The 21171-nt window shown below is 32.8% G+C and overlaps 1 protein-coding gene across 1 annotated transcript in view; it reads right to left on the bottom strand.

Annotated features, from left to right (window-relative positions):
* Positions 1 to 21171, bottom strand: part of LOC106061632 (atrial natriuretic peptide receptor 1-like) — a 637794-nt gene that overhangs the window by 534438 nt on the left and 82185 nt on the right. The window contains exons 2-3 of the mRNA XM_056017419.1: positions 18950 to 19005; positions 274 to 2247 (exon numbers count right to left, since the gene is read on the bottom strand). Coding sequence (XP_055873394.1) covers positions 274 to 2244 — 1971 coding nt within the window. The 5' untranslated portion in view covers positions 2245 to 2247; positions 18950 to 19005. The remainder of the gene's footprint in view (positions 1 to 273; positions 2248 to 18949; positions 19006 to 21171) is intronic.

Genomic DNA, 21171 nt, shown 5'->3' with positions numbered 1-21171 from the left:
TTTTTGTTTTGCCGTAAATTTGGAATGCGACAATGATATGATGATGTCAATTCGACAATTTTTTAATAGTAAAAATATGTTGTTTTAAAAAGTGCTCATGGACTGTCGATTAGTTACAGTTTATTTATCGCAGTTGAAAAGTAAAAAAAAAATGAATTAATGAATATGTTGAAAGAGTTTATTTTTCCTATTATATGTCTTTTAAAGTATGCTGAAATATATATCAATATTTAATGTTATATTTGAGTGTACATAGCACTGCATATTACCTACCTTTTGTATAGCCAACTCTATTGCTCCAAATACTCTGGCCTTGTTGAAGGGACGGTTCTGTGTGAAAGGAAGAAGTACAATGACGTGGACTTGGATTGGTTCTTGGCTACGTCTGTATCTCATGTGCTCATTACTTTGGATTGGTTCTTGGCTACGACTGTATCTCATGTGCTCATTACGTTGGATTGGTTCTTGGCTACGTCTGTATCTCATGTGCTCATTACGTTGGATTGGTTCTTGGCTACGTCTGTATCTCATGTGCTCATTACGTTGGATTGGTTCTTGGCTACGTCTGTATCTCATGTGCTCATTACGTTGGATTGGTTCTTGGCTACGTCTGTATCTCATGTGCTCATTACTTTGATTATTGCTTGAGGGTCCAAGTTCTGACTTGCTCTTTGATAATAGAAGGGCTTCTATTTGTTGAACAACAGAGTGATTAGCACCTATGTGGTCTCTCAATAAATGCATTATTTGCTGTCTACGAGTGTCATCCAATGTGGAGAAATTATTTCTAGAGGCATTCTTTTTTTGCTGTCTTTCTTCAAAAGTAAATAAACGCTTTCTAACTGTTCTACCCTTCATATGTTTTAGGCCATTACTTTCCGAGAAAGTGTTTTCAGCCATGTGCTTGCTTGAAACATAGTTTGGACTAAAACAAGGACATCGATTGAGCTTTTGGACGGGTCTCTTGTTTCTAGTTAAAGAGTTTTGGGCAGAGAGGACAAGCGATGTCATTTGTAGTATCTGAACTAAAGGGAACGTCTTTTCTACATAACGATTGGATGTTGATGCAGATAATGTCAGTATCACTTTCAACAAATGTCCTCGAGAAACCTGAGCTTGTTGGATACATTGTTTGTCCAGTTTCTCTGATTGATAATCATACACACAACCTCGTCTCAAATTATGAACTAATAATTTTGAAAGAAATTTTCGGCAATTTCTTACATGTAAAAGAATAGTATTTGATAGAATATGGTAGCTATATTTAAAGGAGAAATCTTTTCGTAATAAAAAAGCGTCTTTAATACACATTACCCATTTATTATCAATAAAAGTAAATCTTTTCGCACAGTCAAGTTCTGAATAAAACTTTAGAAATTTACTTGCTATGCGCATGGGGAAAGTGATGTAATCCTTGAGCTCTTTAACAAACGATTTCTCCACCAAACAATGTGTAACTATCCAACCACTGGTGAAGTTTAAAGGCAAGGAAGATTCATCTGTTTCTCTAACTCCATTAGACCCTAGTGTACTGTTATCTTCATTTTCGACAGAAGTAAATTCTTGGGTTTTGTTAACTCCCTGAAGGCGCCTAGTGTTTGCTTCGTTAGCTCCGATAATTAGGTTAGTGGTGTACTTTTCATATCCTGTACCTCTCCTTTCCATCAAGCTATTTTCTCTCTCCGGCCTCCGATGAAATAGGCAGCTATAGCGAACTGGCCTTTCTATCGTGACATTTCTTTCATTTAACCTCCTGGACAATTTTCTTTTTTCTCTCCATTTATTTCGAGGACACATTTTTCTTTTCCACCTCATTTGTAATCCATTACTCTGACTGACATAATGTTTAGCGAACGTGTCAGGTTTGTGTAGAAGATGATGTCCTAATGCGTTCTTCCAGACACTTTGGTACGTTGTTCTTAAACAAGCTACTAGATTCAGTGTATGTTTATTATTTCTAGATCTTACTTTGAATTGAACAGAGACATGGTCTATTCCTGGATTATTATACTCCATAGCTAATGACAGTACGGACGTGTTGCTAGTGATTGTCTTTTTGATATTTATTTCACTAACACGTGCAGCTGCTATTAAATGTATCACATCTAAAGCCTTAGTACTTATTTCATTGGTGAAGACTTGATTTGATGTAACACACATACACTTTTCATGCACATTGATGAGTACAGCAGAAAGTAAAAGAAAAGTGTAATTTAGAAGCACTAGACTCGAACTAGCAAACATTGTCTGAAACAAAGAGAAAGAATAAAATGTTTAAAATAATCTTATCTTCTTATCTTATATGATACAGACGTTACTTGAAATAAGAAGATGATTACGTTCTACGCGTCAAGCATTTAGTCATTCATATTAACCAATGATCTAAATTCACTGGTTTTCCTGGCTAGCTCCAGGCTCTCGTCCATGCTCTAATAGCACTAGGGGAAAAGGAGCATTTGTACAAATTTCTCCTAGCATATGAAATAAAAAATATGCATTTATTTATGCATTTGTGTCTTTCTGAGTATTTGATTAAATATTGTTTTTGCATTTGAAGATTATGGTTTAGTGTTTTATGTATAACTAGTCGACCGGCGGCATAGCATACGCCGCTATTTTGACGGGCCGGCCTTAGGTGACTGCAGTGGGCTCCGCACTTAAGCGACCGCAGTGGGCCCCGCACCTTCATAGGACCCGAGCTAATTCTAGGTGTATAAATTATTAAATTAAACCATTGTATAACTTATAACAGATTTCCCACGGCCTCCTGTCAATTTACCAGGAGCTCCTGAAAATCTCTTGAAATTGCAAAACATACTAAAATGTCCTGAAAATATCCGGTAATTATTAAAATCTTTAGAAAACTCATACAAATCTCCTGAAATATTTACACAAAAATTGTCATTTTGGGTGTCATTCAAAAAGGAAAATGCCAATCCTAAGCGCGATAAAAAAAACGGCATTATCTCGTAATTTTGGAATCTGGTGAAAGAAGTTTCTCACGCCTGAAACTAATGAAGAATTACTTTAGTTCAACAATTCTCGTAGATAGATTGAAACATTTGTTCATTCTTGCTATTGAGCGTGATCTATGTAAGAAATATAATTTTTATGATATACTGTATGACTTTGCTACATGCAAGGCTCGTAAAATTCGTGGAATAATTCTATCCGCAGAAATAAAAGAGTGATCTTTCCTTTACTTCTTCATCTCGTCCAAACTCTTGAGCGAAGAAGAGAATTATATAAATATATTGCTACTTTACTTTTAAGTCTTCTATCCTGAATGCTTTCTAAATTTAGGGATTTTACTAAATTCGTTTGTTATGAATCTCACAGCTCTATTTTGTGTCTGTTCCAGTTTCTTAATGTTTTCTTGAGTTGAGGGATCCCAAATGGAGGATGCATATTCTATCATTGGCCTAACCAAGGTTAAATAATATTTTAGTTTTATGTTCTTATTTGATTTATAGAAATTTCTTTTAATAAACCCTAATGCTTTTTTGATTTTTTGTTAGATTCATCATTATGGGGATTCCATGTCAGTTTTTCATTTATTATAACACCTAGGTATTTTGCGATTTTAGTTTGTCTTACTGGTTTGCCATGAATAAGATAAGTGGAATTAGTTTGTTTTAGTTTTTTTGTTACTCTTAATAACTGACATTTTTCTGGGTGGAAAGACATGCTCCAATTTGATTGTCATTTCTGTAATTCATCTAATTCTCTTTGTAAAATTTCTGTATCTTGTGTTGTTTTTATTTTTCTATATATTATGCAATCGTCTACAAATAATCTGACTTTTGTTCCTGAACTAATGCTATTTGCTAAATCATGTAAATAAAAAATAGTAGTGGACCTAAGACTGTTCCTTGAGGTACACCTGAGTTTATTGTTATTAGTGTTGATTTAGAGCCATTTATTATTACAGTTTGTTCTCTTCCTATCAGAAAATCGTTAATCCACTGATGCAATGGACCATCAATGCCAAAATATTTTAATTTTTTAAGCAAACTATGGTTTGACTATCTGCACAGGCTATGAACACACACATGCATCCATCCATATATATATAAATATATATTTATATATTTATTATTATTTATATATTTATTTATTTATTAAGAGCTCTAATTGTCGAACAGGCTTTGAGTTTTGAAGATCTAAGCGTGACAGACTGGGAGGAAAGAAATATCAATAGAACATTTTTTGCTCTAAAATTCTAAACTAAATCTTGAGCATGCTTCATACGTATGTGTTAATTTTGTCCGTTACTGTCTGTCTAGGGTGTGGGAGAAACTAGCTTTCTATGTTATAGGTCTCACCAAGTTCCATTAATTATTACTGAATACCGTTGTTTGCGTCCTATCCTCGTTAGAAATGTATGAGTAGTCTTCCCTTTAACCATATTTCTCTCATTTTTGTAAATAATTGTTAAGTTTGTTTCTCTTGTTAAACTTGTTAAAGAAGATAGTAAACGAACAACTCAACAGAGACTATTAGAATGAAATATTTCATAGCATTGACTGTTTAAAAGAAAGTATTATAATAGACTATATAAAAAAGTAATAAGCAGAAAATACGTTAATTATATGTTGTAGATCCCAAAGTCTAAAAAGGGTACCTTACTTTATTTTCACTTCCACATTTTTGAGATATAATATTAAATCTACAAAATGCTAAATAAGGCGTGTAACGTTCATATGTTACTATTGTTGCACTGGACAGTACTTTTTGATATCCAGCAGAAGCCTGATACTGTCTCAAAGTGTCTAGTAAATAGCTTATTTCTTCTAAATAACATACCTATGTTCATATTATTTTTATTTTACTTTTTTCAGCATATTGTTTTACACTCTATTACTGAATTATTAACAGACACCAGAGAATAATTTGTGTAACGTACGACAGTGTTTGTGCTTCCGCGTGGGCGTGTCTGGTTTATCGATTTATAATATCTTTAGAAGATATCTATTGGATTCATCTGAAGTTCTGATAGGTCAAGTGCAATCTGGTCATCAGGTTCGTGTTTTAAAGTCTACGGATCGCATCTCGTCCTGGTTTGTAATTCATGATCATGATATTGGCTCAGTACATATAGTGAGTAATAATGATAATAATACTTGGCACTCTCAAATTATAAAGAAGAACGTGGTTAACAAATCCAGATACTTAACGCTGCAGTAAGAGTCGAAGTTGAACACATTTTGTGTGCCCCCCCCCCCCAGACAAATCTTACGATAATAGTCAACAGAAAGTCTGCTATAAAGAGAATCTATTGAATGCATTTAAGTTACGTCTAAAATGTCAATTTTTGTATTGACAAGTTACTACAGGCTTATATCTTTAAAATATATTTACAGTAGTAAAATTAACACTCCCCCCTTTTTTCCACAAATACAATAAAATAAAAATACAGGCACTTAATTCCATATGCGTAATTTGACCCTCAACCTTTTAAGAATGTGGTTCACACATTGATCTATTTTTCTACCAGTCGCTGGGCTTCCTTAATAAAGTGCAGTGAATAGACAGGTTTGAACGGAACCAATATTCCATGGGAGTGGGGGAAACATGTGAATCTCAGGCAGGAATCTGACCTTTGATAGTTGTACATGTTTCTCATGTTCCCTCATAAATACATTTATTACATCCTAGCCCAAACGGTGGATTTTGTAGGGCAGGATTCGAACACGGGACCATTGAGACTTGTCTAGAACACATATCACTCGACCTTGCAACCATCCACTTTTCGAAATTTGCATTCATGAAAAAGTCAAAATTATTAAAACTTGTTCTTTTTCGGAGGGGGGTGGAATGTATACTTTATATACTCTAAAATAGTATAATGAAGAATAGAAGTTTAATATAAAATGATTTGCTTATGAATTAACGTCAGAACCTCTAGCCCCAAAACGACCAAAAAACGGCTGCGCCAAAACGGCGCGCACACCTTCTTAGGCCCTTAAATTCCAGAAGCGCATAATGATAACGCATTTCTGGTTAATTTGACCTGAATCTTTTAAAATGTGTTTTAATTTTTACTATTCAGTGGAACAGCCAGCATTACAATGACATCCTAAAATTATTTTTGGCATCTTTCAATGGAAAGCCTTCATCCCCATCCACAAACTTTTGGTCCGCCCTTTCTTATCCCTGAATGAAAAGGGCAGTAATTTGATAAGGCACACTGTTAATCACGGATTGCCCTTCTTTGGATCATACTGGGACGGCCAGCATTGTAATGACACCCCCCCCCCTCTATACATATATTTGTACCTGTGAATTATTGAAGCCCTTATTTATAGAGTAGTTTATGCTATTCGAACATCTATAGGCCAAAATTTCAAAGTTTGATTTTGACAGCGCATTATTTGACAATGGTTTGACATAGAACCGAAAATGAAGTATCAAAATCTTCTATAGTTTAAGGAGAATAAGGATGACTACTTATATTTGTAACCCTAACCTATATTTGTTTTTATATTAAAGGTCAAAGAGGCCATGTGTTTTCATTTAATTCAAACAAATTTGACACACATTATTTGATCCCAGACATCATAATTTATTTCAGACAGTCTATATATTTTGGCATCAATAAACTCAGATTTTAATTCTATACTAATATTAACTATATTTTAAGATCCCCAGGCATAGGCCCTCACATGAAATCATACAGATGTTTTCAAATTATGCATAAATACAAAGAAAAAAAATTGAACACACTTATTCTACCAAAATTAGGTCACTGGGACTGTGACTTCTACACTGACTTTTAGACTTATTTTATGTTTGCATTATTAGATGTGTGTTCAATGTTTGTGTTTTTTGTTTATTAATTTAATAAACTTTTAATACAGATGATCTTTTGTAGTAAAGTACAGGCTAAGATGGCCATTTTGCCTAAATAACTGAATCCTCTATATTCTCTCTATATAAATCTAGATCTATCTAGAAGGTCTAGATCTAGGCATTTAACTTCATTGAATGTATCAAGCTCACTCCACACTTTTGCCTATTTATTCTCTCTTTAAAAAAAACAACAAACAAACAAATATAATATAAGATCATTAACATTGATGTCCAAAACTGGCTATTTGAAATAAAGTTTGGTAAGAAAATCTAAATTTAATACAAACGCCCTATTAATTTTTTTTTTTTTTTTTATGGAATCAAACAACTTGGTTATGAATCAAATAGATCAGCTCCAAAAACAGAATAAATATTGCCGGGCTCATTAGTATAGACTTAGCCAACCAAAAAATATAGTCTTAACTCTAGGAAGAGGTAAAGTCATCCTGGTAACATAGGCAAAAACAACAACCTGACTAACAAATTACATTATACAGCGTGCTAGTTTCATATTAAATATCGAAATAAAGATTTAATGACCACAAAAACAGCGAGTGTTCGAATTCATGTAATGAATGGATAAAATAAACTACACATTTCAGTTTTGCTTCTCCCATGGAACAGTTCGAAAGAAGAAAAATCACTATTCGGAATCCAGTCCATTTTTAACGCATGACATTTTTTTATTGTGTATGTCATAGATCTGGAATCTAGACTTCACACCAACCCTAATAACCCCCATCTCCACATACCGCATTATACAAACAAAATCGATTCGGAAGAACTCACCCTAGAGGTCATTAAGAGTTCGTAACCAATGTCTAAAAGTGCTTAGTTATTAGTTTACACTAATGAAATTTCATTTTTTAAGCGCCCCTAATTGAAAGAAAACGTGATGAGTTATCGAGCTAAGGTTATATATATATATATATATATATATATATATATATATATATATATATATATATATATATATATATATATATATATATATATATATATATATATATATATATATATTTCTATTTCTTTTCGTTGATGTAGCTCGCGACACATGTGTTGAAAATTGAATATGGCCCGTAGGCCGATGAAGGTTGCGTATCACTGGTCTAGATCTGTACCAAATTAATTACAAGATTGTTTCAAACTTACAGATTTAATTTTACTCAATGTAAGCGTTTTCTTTTAAATGTATTTTTAAAACTATTTTACTTGTTTTTCTCGGTATACACACGTCACGCATGTGACATTCATGAACACAATGAAACATTCCAACGCTAAGTCAATGTGTACGATGAACAAAATACTTTTAATCTAGAGACCAGGCTGTTACCAAGGTGTTAGAACTTGAGACTCCACGATATCAGGACCACGTAACTGTAACTGAGTTATTTAACAAATAAAATAGAAAATTTAAAAAAAAATATACCAAAGTACCGAATTCTCTACACAAGGCTTCTTTCCCCTCAGTTTAGTACATTTCTATACAATACAAAATTAATCAATTTACTTGATTAGCTAATTGGTTAATTATATTAATATTGTTTCAAGTGTTGTCATCGGCAATGAATAATTCTGCAAAGTTTCAACCTGATCCTAGAATGGGAAGTGGGAGAATGGGAAGCAGGAGAAATAAAGTGTGCACGATTCCAGCCGACAGACAGAGTTGAAATAAAGTGTACAAGATTCCAGCCGACAGACAGAGTTGAAATAAAGTGTACAAGATTCCAGCCGACAGACAGAGTTGAAATAAAGTGTACACGATTCCATCCGACAGAGTTGAAATAAAGTGTGCACGATTCCAGCCGACAGAGTTGAAATAAAGTGTGCACGATTCCAGCCGACAGACAAAGTTGAAATAAAGTGTACACGATTCCAGCCGACAGACAGAGTTGAAATAAAGTGTACACGATTCCATCCGACAGAATTGAAATAAAGTGTGCACGATTCCAGCCGACAGAGTTGAAATAAAGTGTGCACGATTCCAGCCGACAGAGTTGAAATAAAGTGTACAGATTCCAGCCGACAACAGAGTTGAAATAAAGTGTACAAGATTCCAGCCGACAGACAGAGTTGAAATAAAGTGTACAAGATTCCAGCCGACAGACAGAGTTGAAATAAAGTGTACACGATTCCATCCGACAGAGTTGAAATAAACTGTGCACGATTCCAGCCGACAGAGTTGAAATAAAGTGTGCACGATTCCAGCCGACAGACAAAGTTGAAATAAAGTGTACACGATTCCAGCCGACAGACAGAGTTGAAATAAAGTGTACACGATTCCATCCGACAGAGTTGAAATAAAGTGTACAAGATTCCAGCCGACAACAGAGTTGAAATAAAGTGTACAAGATTCCAGCCGACAAACAGAGTTGAAATAAAGTGTACAGATTCCAGCCGACAACAGAGTTGAAATAAAGTGTACAAGATTCCAGCCGACAAACAGAGTTGAAATAAATTGTGCACGATTCCAGCAGACAAACAGAGTTGAAATAAATTGTGCACGATTCTAGACTTCTTTCTTGAGGTATTTAATATTCAATATTTTTGTTTACACAGTTTATATCCACTACCCCTGGCTGTCTGTCTGGTACCTTCGATGAAGTCCAGTAGGGAATCGGCGCCTGTCTGTCTGGTACAGATTGTTTCTCCCACTTTTCATTCTCATTAAGTTGAAATTTTCCACAATTATTTATTGCATCTTAGATAACATGACTCCATAACAAAATAAACAATTAGACAATTAATTAATGGTTATTAAATATTTTGATTGATTCTAAAAAGGGAAATTAATCCTTCTGTATTAAGAGATGCTACTAAATATGTGAGTTTTCGTCTCATTAGATATTTGTACATGTTATTTCTCCCACACCCATTCTCGGATAAAGTTGAAACTTTACACCATTTTTTATTGTATCTAACAAAACATGAATCAATTGTATATTTAACAATTAGTCAACCAATTATTATTAATTAATTTTTTTATATAAAAAGGGAAATAAATTATACACTATTGAGATATTTAGTTGTCATTGTGGAATTCTCCTTGTGGAATTCATGTTGTTGTTTTTTTCTTAAAGGTTTTATTCCATTTTTCTTTTTAAATATTGGCCTAATTCTAACGTTACGTATAAGATTATCATGTTTTGTTCAAATTTTATTTCCTAGGTCATAGGTCATGTAATCTCTTGAGTCAATGACTTGAATTTTTAACATTACGATTGATTGACAAAAGCCTAAAGACAATCGACCGACGACTTATTTGATAAAGTGAAATCTTGTCCAGGTTTATTAGATTTACGTTCGTGAGACAAAACAAACATTTTGCTCACAAATCAGCTTAGTAAATTCAAACATTTCGTGTACAATAATCCTAGAATAAATGAAATAGAGATGAATGTCTGTGTTGTGTTTATTAATGAAAAGTCAAGAAATACTTTCAGAAATAAATTAAAGAACTAATATTTACTAGCCTGACATTACCCGCGGCCTGCGGGTCTAAGTTTGTGTTTACTAATCTAGTGGATTAGATTTAGATGTATGTTAAACTTAGCTAATGATCCTTTCAAGTTTTTTCTCTTTCGCTACAAAAATAAAATTAGTTGTGCAAAAATGGGTTTACCCGAAGCCGATACATACATATCTATTAAAAACGAAAAGAGCGATAGATTAATACAATTAAAAAACGGGTTTACCCGATTTGTTAAATGAATGGGATAATAAAGTAAACAATTAAACGAAATAATTTTTAGTACGCGATTCATGAATGAATATAGATCTAGGCCTATCTTAACATGGCTTCGCAGCTTTCGTAAACGAATGTATTAAAAAATGCTTTAGAAAACCAAATTTGAATGTTAATTTGATCAAAATATGAAATTAATGGACGATAATTAGTATGTTCATGTATTAAAGTACAAAACTATCTGTGCGAAGAGAAGTTTTATCATCTTAGAGTTTTAGATCTAGGAATGGAAAGATGTGTAACATTACGGTATTGTCTAATAAAAGAATGTTCGTCAGGAAATCTGTAGTGACAGATATAAGGAACTAATGTATGTAAAAAATAATTTTGAAACACAAATTTGAAGATTAAGTTTATTATATAATGAAATCAATGGACCTTTTTTGTATTTTCATGTGTCAATGTAAAAAACTATCTGCGCAAAGTGTATTTCTTAAAATTAGATCTAGATCTAAATCCTTTCGATCTTTTCTCGTGTCAACATTGTAAACATGGCATAGATCCATGAAATACTATAGCTGTAATAGAGTTGGTCTTTTTTTTTTGAGGGTCTTAAGTTTTTTTAGGGCCACAAATCATACACTACGGTCTAAGTTGGTACCCAAGAAACATTTCTGCCAAGTTTTATCAAGATTGGTCAAGCGGTTTTTATTTCTGTACGGGGACGTACATACATACATACGCCAAACATTCTGCTTTATATAATAGATTATAGAATCAGTAGTTACTTTTACCTATGTATACAAACTATTGAAAACTAAAATATCTATTACACTTGCACATACTTATATACGTAGTGATTGCCTCAACAATAATATAAACACTAGGCTTTAATATTATACAAGACTACGATTTTCAAAATTGATTCAAAATGCTTTCAGCTAAATGAAAACAGCATTCATTTTTTTTTCTAATCTCTTTGGAGTTTTATTAAATTAAATTTAAACATCTTTTAATTTTAGGAGTTTATCTTTTCATAGTTGTAAAGTACTTTGGGCTCAATGTAGTTAGAACTAGAGATTCAATGTAGATAGAAATAGAGATTCAATGTAGATAGAACTAAAGATTCAATGTAGATAGAAATAGAGATTCTATTCTAAATTTGTGTAATACTTTATTAAATGACAGTTGTGCTTGAGGTACAAAAAAGTTAATTCGTTTTAACGTTTTTAGAAGTGCATTAATACACATTTTTTCTAGTTCTAAAGGAAGATCATTGTCATAATACAAGACATTATCAAATGTAAACATTATTTATGTAACAAATCAATACTAGAAGACCAATGGGCATGGCAAACATTCAGGCAGATATTCACGTGATTTCAATTCTGTTATCTTAGTCGTCCAATCGATTGGTTAATCATTGGTAGTTTCACTCTTTTAATTCATCTTAATCTTTTAATCAATCATCAGTCATTGATAACTTAACTATTTTAGTCAGATGTTACTGATATCAAATAAGATTTATATCTACTATATAAAATTCTTGACCCTGCTAATCACTAATTCTCCCAATTTAACCTAATATTTTTTTTCAGGTACATAGGACCACCAACCCATTTTCATGATTGAAATGGCAGAGGTTAAGTTACCCAAAACATTTTTTGATCCACAGTTTCGATCCAATATGTTTGTAAAGCCGACATTGACATGTTTCAAGTACAATTTTATATTTCTATCCGCTGTAAGCACTTAGTAACACCTTTTTTTTTTGGGCTGCCTAACTTTCTTTCCAACCATTTTTTTTAAATGAATGTTTATTTCTACACAAATCTAGACCTAGGGTTGAAATCTAATCCTCCTCTAGATTTAGATTATTGTGAACACGAATGTGAGGGATTATCCTTAGATCTGTGTGATTATCAAATGTGTTCTTACAAAAAATGAAACATCTGTATCACTGGCGGATCCAGGGGGGGGGGGGGGCGATGCATGCAATCATAGTTTGTGAACAAAATTAGTTGAATTAATATATAAGTTTTATATTTTGTCGCGCTCCTTCAGGTATTTTTGACGATTCGGTGGGGTGGGGGGAGGGCGATTGCATGTACTGCCCTCCCCACTCTAGCCCTCTGAGTGGGGGGGGGCGGTCCTGTTTTTATGGAGAAATCATTGTATGTGGACAAAATTAGTTGAATATGTATATAATATAAACTACGTGAACCCATTGTATATTATGTCGCACCACACTCTAACCTCAAATTTTATCATTAGTAGGCTTAAATATAAAATGAAAAAAGGTTGTACCAGTTGGGAGGGGCGATGCATGCAATCACCTTCCCCCCATGGGACAAACCAATAGTTTTTCTTTTTGTATTATAGTTAAGAAATTACAAAATAAAAAAAATCTTTCACTAATATAATTTATACATGCTATAAAATTAAATTCTTATATCGAGTCGCCCCAACCCTATTCTTTATTGCCAAATGCAATCATTAGCAGAAAATATAAAAAGGAGTGAGGATTAATCATTTTCAATCTATCGCCCCCTCCCCTTTCCAGACAGAGTTTATGTAATTTCACATGAATTTATCTTAATTATTTTAAGAAAAACTTTGCTTTGGAAAAGTTTTAATTCAAACGACATTTTTCAGTATTGAGATGAGTTCTAAACCCAAATAATTTTTTTCCTAGTCCCCTTTTTCCAACCTTTACTAAATCTGATATTTTTCTAGTTAAATAAATTTGGGACTATAACTCACAATTTATGCTTGTATTTTATTGAATATTATTTATCGAATAATTTTTCTTTCGGCGCGATCCTTAAAGCCTTAATCTAAAGATGTGGGGTATCTTATCTTTTCAAGGAACAAATCGGTTTTATTTGCAATGTATTAAGGGCGAAAAAATTTATATTAGAATATTTTTCAACATTTTTCAAAAGGTCCTTTATAATAGGATGAATAATGAGCTTTAGGTCAGAAGAATGCGTTTCTTCAGTGAAGAATGCAAGAAAATGCTTTTCGTGATTGGGCTTCGACCCGAACCCCACTGATAAATAATGAGCTGTAGATGTCAGAAGGATGCGTTTCTGCAGTGAAAAAATGCAAGAAAACTCTTTTTGCGTCGGGGCTTAGCCCCGAACTCCACTGATAAATAATGAGCTGTAGATGTAGGTAGAATGTGTTTATGCAGTGATGAATGCAAGAAAATGCTTTTTGCGTCGGGGCTTCGCCCCGAACCCCACTGATAAGTAATGAGCTATAAATGTCAGGAGAATGCGTTTCTTCAGTGAAGAATGCAAGAAAACGCTTTTGGCGTCGGGGCTTAGCCCCACTATCCCACTGATAAATAATGAGCTGTAGATGTCAGAAGACTGCGTTTCTGCAGTGTAGAAATCTTACAGCGCTCCCCCAGACCCCAAAGCTTGCAAGAGAAGGCCTCAACATGACTTTTTTATTTTTTCGATGATGGTTGAGAAACACTGCTCTATTTTATTCTCATATATATATATATATATATATATATATATATATATATATATACGTGCTGTACGCACGTTTATGCTTAGGGTTAGGGTTTACTCGGCGTGAGGGTTAGGGTTTGGAAAAAAATCGCCCCCCCCCCCCCACTCCAAAGCTCTGAATCCGCTAGTGATCTGTATGAAAGTGTGTGTGTGTGTGTGTGAGAGAGAGAGAGAGACAGAGAGAGAAGAAAATGACAACAGTATGAAATATTATATTAAGGCCGCAGTTAATAACATTTTTAAAAGAACGTGATCTAGATCTACAAGTAAGCCTCTATTCTACAGCAAAAATAAAAAGTTCAAAATAGTGTCACATTCGATAATAAAGCTCTATTGACAGTGTGCTGGTCATTTTTTTTTTGCTTTGGTCGGTATGTGTAATAATGTTTGTTTTGGTTGGTATGTGTAATAATGTTTGTTTTGGTCGGTATGTGTAATAATTTTTGTTTTGGTTGGTATGTGTAATAATGTTTGTTTTGGTTGGTATGTGTAATAATGTTTGTTTTGGTTGGTATGTGTAATAATGTTTGTTTTGGTTGGTATGTGTAATAATGTTTGTTTTGGTTGGTATGTGTAATAATGTTTGTTTTGGTTGGTATGTGTAATAATGTTTGTTTTGGTTGGTATGTGTAATAATGTTTGTTTTGGTTGGTATGTGTAATAATGTTTGTTTTGGTTGGTATGTGTAATAATGTTTGTTTTGGTTGGTATGTGTAATAATGTTTGTTTTGGTTGGTATGTGTAATAATGTTTGTTTTGGTTGGTATGTGTAATAATGTTTGTTTTGGTTGGTATTTGTAATAATGTTTGTTTTGGTTGGTATGTGTAATAATGTTTGTTTTGGTTGGTATGTGTAATAATGTTTGTTTTGGTTGGTATGTGTAATAATGTTTGTTTTGGTTGGTATGTGTAATAATGTTTGTGGATGTGGAGATCAGTTATTCTTAATTAGCTACGTTTTTAGAGCTAGGTCTATTACTGACAAAACAAACTTGCTAGAGAGTGGATGAAGATGCGAATAGTTTTGTTTCTTCTTTCAAACAGTTCCGCGGTAAGACAAACCCTACACAATGATTTATATATCAGTAATTATTATTATTACATGTTAGGATACAAGGAGAGCTTCAAAGAAGTGTACACTTTGTTCAAGACTCTCTGCTGTAATTACTGGCCTAGTCAAACAAACCGAGGCGTGGTTGGGATTGGAGGATGCCAAAACATCATGCGATATATTGTATATGTGTGGTCTACAATGGAGTTATACTGTTAGCTCTGTCACAAATGATCTTAGCATGTCCTAATTATTATGGATATCTTTTTTTTAATTACACAAAACTGCATTGTCTTTCAATAATAGACAGTAGAATATATTTGTTTTATTTTCTCTACCAAGGTTTCTCCGCTCACCAAATACCATCTATTCAATCAATTGAATGAATTCTGTATATCTCTACTTTGAAAGGAAAAAAAAAGCTTATACTAAAAACTAATATTTTATTTTTGATCCAACTTTGTCTTTGCGTGAACATTATCTTCAAGAGAGCAGGGGAGCTAATTCTGTCATCGATGAAATTGGAAGTACAAGGGGAGTGTACAAGGAGCCGAGATGAATATTGTTTTGACATAACGTTGGCTTCCATCCTTTTAAAACAAAAACACAGGAAACTGTGGAGTGACGAAGATGTCAAAAGAAGATTAATTTGTTTTTTGCTAGAAAAAAAATCGCCATCAGAAAAGACTTCAAGTTAGTAATAAGAAAATAGCCAAGTGGCCAGAAGTTGTATTTAACACTGGATGAAGACTATAACATAACCGACTATCCTGGGATCATTCTCATATGGATCAGATTTTGCATAAAGAATAAAGAACAACATAGTGGTAATACAGTAAGGAATATTTTCTCTGTTGGAAGTGTATATGTATAATATACTTAATGACACAACACTAAACCCTGCTCTACAAAGTACCCGGCAATTCACCGATTCTAGCACTGACCCACACTGCCTCAATTACAATTGTTGTATTTGAATGTTTAAATTTCTAAGTTTGTTTGGGCTTTTAACTAACGGTTTTAAATGTCTATAGATAAGTTGAGAAAACGCGAAATAATCAGTCAGACAAATATAATAGTGAGTAGACGGTAACGATAAGAGATAAATAAATAGACAGACGGACGGATAGGTGATTGGACGGACGGACCCATGGATAAATAAACTGATGAGACTGGTGGAGAAAGCGCTGAATAATCAGATAGATAGATAGATAGATAGATAGATAGATAGATAGATAGATAGATAGATAGACAGACAGACAGACAGACAGACAGATAGATAGATAGATAGATAGATAGATAAATAGATAGATAGATAGGCAGACAGAAATATAGATAGCTAGATAGACAGATAGACAGAAATGTAGATAAATAAATAGACAGACAGACAGACAGACAGACAGACAGACAGATAGATAGATAGATAGATAGATAGATAGATAGATAGATAGATAGATAGATAGATAGATAGATAGGCAGACAGAAATAAAGATAGATAGACAGACAGATAGATAGATAGATAGATAGATAGATAGATAGATAGATAGATAGATAGATAGATAGATAGATAGATAGATAGGCAGACAGAAATAAAGATAGATAGACAGACAGATAGATAGATAGATAGATAGATAGATAGATAGATAGATAGATAGATAGATAGATAGATATTGTGTACAAAGTCTTGTTGTTGGTGTTAAAACATCAAACAGTTGACATGAAAGATGTAATCAGAAGCCAGTGTCAGATAGAGAGCAGGGGAACTAACTTGGGTCCATACATGACAAAACTATTTCAATCACTTGTCTGGTGAGATTTACAAGGCTTTGAACTGGACGTGGGTCACATTTAAAGAGAAATTCAGACCGGAAGCTATAACCGAACACAGACAGCTAAAGGAAGATATTTTCATTAAGACTTTTGACTATGAATGTTATGTCGTACTTTGAGGTTCCTAACCAAACTGACAACTAGTATATTATAGTATTGCGTACATAGTTCTGCATTACTTATATATATCCATATGTTATACTCCAATAAAATTAATTTGAATGTTATCAAAATAGTTTAGAGTCACGAGATAATTACACGCATGTATTCATGGCAGCAATCACCACATCTCTGCTTACGGTTTTTAACGGCCCCCTTAAGAGGTCACACTCAGATCTCGAAAACTAGAAGAGAAATGAAAAATATTAGTTCACCATGCGATGCGGCTTGCAAAGTTTAGGTGCAACGGCTACTTTTGGTTTTCTAAAAGCAACCCATTTAAATTATAAAATTAATTATGCAAGCGATTTTTTCATAAAAATACACCAATTCTAAAACAATTTCGTAAATGTAAGGGAGGCAATGTTACAATATGTTAACATACAACAACTCCTTCTTCTGTATTTTAGTATCACTAGTGATGGGAAATAAACTAACTTTTAAAAGTTAAACTAAAACTAGCTTTCAACTAAAATAAAGTAGTTAAACTAAAAGTTTATCATGAATCTCAAAATATAGTTAAACTAAACTAAAGAAAATTAATTAAGCTTTTCATAACTATTTTTTTTGGGGGGGGGGGGGGGATTGAACTAGACCTATATAGATATAATCATCCGACAGTATGCCTATGGTTCGATCTTATTCTTTTAACAATGTAGGAATGTTTATCCATTATTATTAAGGAATATGTTTCTTACATAAACGTTATGCACAATAAAATAAAAAAAAAGATGTCTAAATAAATATGTGTGTTTGTATTTTGTCTTGAATTAAAACCTTTAGAAAAGAATGGTACTTTTCAAAAACAGAAATTATATTAACTTATTATAGAACGGAAAATCTTACTTATACCGGTAAAGTTTAAAATCTCATTAAATAACATGCATTTAGAATTTCAAATCTAGTAACCAAAGAAATAGAAACGAAATCATTTGAGTTTTAAGAAACATTTGACCTGTATAACTACTAATAGTGTAAAATACATGCTTGACTAACCATGCAGATGTGCTATTTTCTTGTGTGACCACTAAAAATACAACTTACACCCTTGCATAACCGCGCAAGGGAAAAAAAGGGTGGTCTTGTCATTACGGACTGCACACTTAGTAGGCCTACACTATATAGGCCTACACGTGTACGTCTATCTGGCCATGTTGTTAAAATCAGTCGTCTATTTACTTTCTGGGCAGGGAGGATGTGTAACTATTTTAGTGTAACGATATATCTACGAACATGCTTGACTAGCCACGCCAGTGTGTTATTTCCTTGTCTGACCACTCCACATTAAGCAAACACTATATTCAACTATATTGCATAACGCGTAATGAAAAAAATGCAGGGTATTCTTGTAGTATCATCGACTACACACGTACAGTACACTAGGCCTACATGTGAATGTCTAGCTGACCAAGTTGTTAAAACCAGTTGGACACAGTCTATTTACTTTATGGTCAAAGAGGGTGTGGATAAGGATCTTTTTTTTCTAGAGTTGGTTACCCTAATGCTTTTAGATTTATATAGGCTTAGCTGTCGATTTAGACTTAGATCTCAATAATAAGTCTTATGACTATAAAAGGGTGTACTTGATGTTCCTGCAGTTAAAAAACTATTGTTTGCCGCAAGTGAATTGATTAAAATCACTAAATATTGACCTAACTCACTAATCAAATTCCCACAATAAACAGAAAGTAAACACTACCATGTGGCTCACACAAAAGTTCGAAACAACCCCATTCATAAAATTGCATAGAAGCTTTTGGCAAAAAAATGTTTAACATTTTAGAATACTGCTACTTTCAGTTGCAAATATTTACTCCCATAACTTCTACCAGCATCTTACTTTACCTTCTTCAAATGCAGACTGTCTAAATAGTTGTTAACTGCATCATTTTTTTGATGACCTGAAAACATAGATGACCACATGTTGAAAAGTTGTACAAATTTTAATTAAACTTTTTAGTTAGTAACTAAAAAATAAATTAAACTAAGATTTTAACTAAACTTTTTTTTTCATCATTAAATAACTTTCAAAAATATCGACAATAGGTTGTTCAGGATTTAAAACAAAGAAAGTAATTTACAAGAAACGATTATTGAAAATCACTTTTAGACTTATTTTACATTTAATTTTCTTGCTGAAACATAACAAACGTTTTTTAATCGATAAAGATGTTCCGGATTTTGTTTTGAAAAGAAATCGACCTACATTACTTACATTTTCTTACAAATCGTCGCGAAAAATTTCCGAATTTTATATGAAAAATCTACTAACGTCAAATAACAGTTTGAAATTCCTCTTCTAATTAATAAAACAAATAATCTTCGCATTTACGAAAAAATGTTGTTCCGGATTTTTTATGAAAAATATTTTAACTCTATTTTTATGTAAAATCTCAGTTCTCTCTTACAGTTCATTTAATTTTCTAGCTAAAATGTTACAAAATCTAATTATCGTTGATATTATGTTCGGATTTTTAAGGAAAACAACTTCCAAACACCAAAGTATGGTATGAAAATCTCTCCACAAGGCTGTGGTACATCTAATTTTTGTACAAGACCATCCCAAAAACTTAATTAACGTTATTACATTTATTTGGAATTCTCTTTTTCTCTTACTATTTATACAAACATTCGGAACGATCTATTATATATACTTAAATCTATTGCGTTCATACTTCATTGCGATGTTTCGAAACGAAAATTAAAGGTTAATCAAATTTTCAATAGCTTTTACTTGTTATTTTTTTTATATTAACATGACGGACAGACAGACTGACAGACAAAACGCAAAAAAAAAAAAGCGGCTTAATCCTCCTTAAATAAATACTATTAGAACTCTGTGCACCAATGTCGTTAAATATCTCGTGTAAATAAAGACATTTTTTTGGTACTAGCCCATTGTGACGTAATGGAATTTTTTTCCTTTGACGTCATATGGAATTAATTCTTTAAATGAAATGCTGAAAGAACTCACTCGGTGCACAACTGTCTATGAACACTCGATAACTGGCTCGTATAGATGAAGGCATTTTCTAGTCTAACTAAGCCGTGTGACGTAGTGTATTATTTCCCTTTGAGATCACAAGGAATTAATTCTTCAAATGAAATGCTAAATCAACTCGGTATAGTATGTTTATTAATCCCACAGTTTGGTGTTTTCTACTTTGTTATCACACAAACTCTCTTTGTAATCTTGTTGCTTTATTAGTTTAAGCGAGTGGTTCTTCAACCACGAGGACGATCATTACATTTCGTCTCTGCCATGTTTTCAGTTTGAGCTAGACTTCCTGCTTACCCAATTAGATGAAATTTATGAAACAGTACCTTCAAAATATTAATGAATGAAATTCAAATTAAAACAAGGCAAAGTAATGCTTATTACTCAAATTCACCAAACAATAGATGAACTCCTATTGGAGGGCTGATATCATAATAAAAGTTCATTATTGGGTTTTCATTATGTTTAATTTGTTCGTTTAGTGCTGAAACATTTATCTATTGGATATAAAGATGGAAAAACAATTAGAAACATTCTGATAATAATTTTAAAACTTGAAGTGCTGATAATCCTTTCTGAAATTGTGCTTTAAGCTTTTCGTTACTTTCTGAAATTGTACTTTAAGCTTTTCGTTAGTTCGAGCAGTTCTTGTTGTAATATTCTATATCATCATATAGATTAATTATCCACTGAGGTATTGCCAGGTCATCAAACCTTATTTGGAAATCAGAATAGAGAGCATTTCAATTTTTTAACAATAGTTAAAACGTCATCTTCCAAATAGTTTAACAGTTCTAAATCTGAAAATTAAGAAAATTCACCCCTATAGGGTTTTGCTTTATAATATCATTTGACAAATAGATGCTGAGATAATTGACTTCATTTGTATCAGTTTATGGTTTAGATCTAGTAGCTGAAAGTTAATCTTTATCAAATGTATTAAACAAGTGTGTTAAGTTAAAGACTATGTCAGATTTCCGCTTATTTAATATTTTGTTTTAAAATAGGATTTTAATCGTCCAAGAACTCCGAAATAGTGTCAATAACAGAACAAATCTGCTACATAAAC

Source organism: Biomphalaria glabrata, chromosome 18, assembly GCF_947242115.1.
Source record: "Biomphalaria glabrata chromosome 18, xgBioGlab47.1, whole genome shotgun sequence".
NCBI lineage: Eukaryota > Metazoa > Mollusca > Gastropoda > Planorbidae > Biomphalaria > Biomphalaria glabrata.
This window is presented reverse-complemented; position numbering and strand designations above follow the sequence as displayed.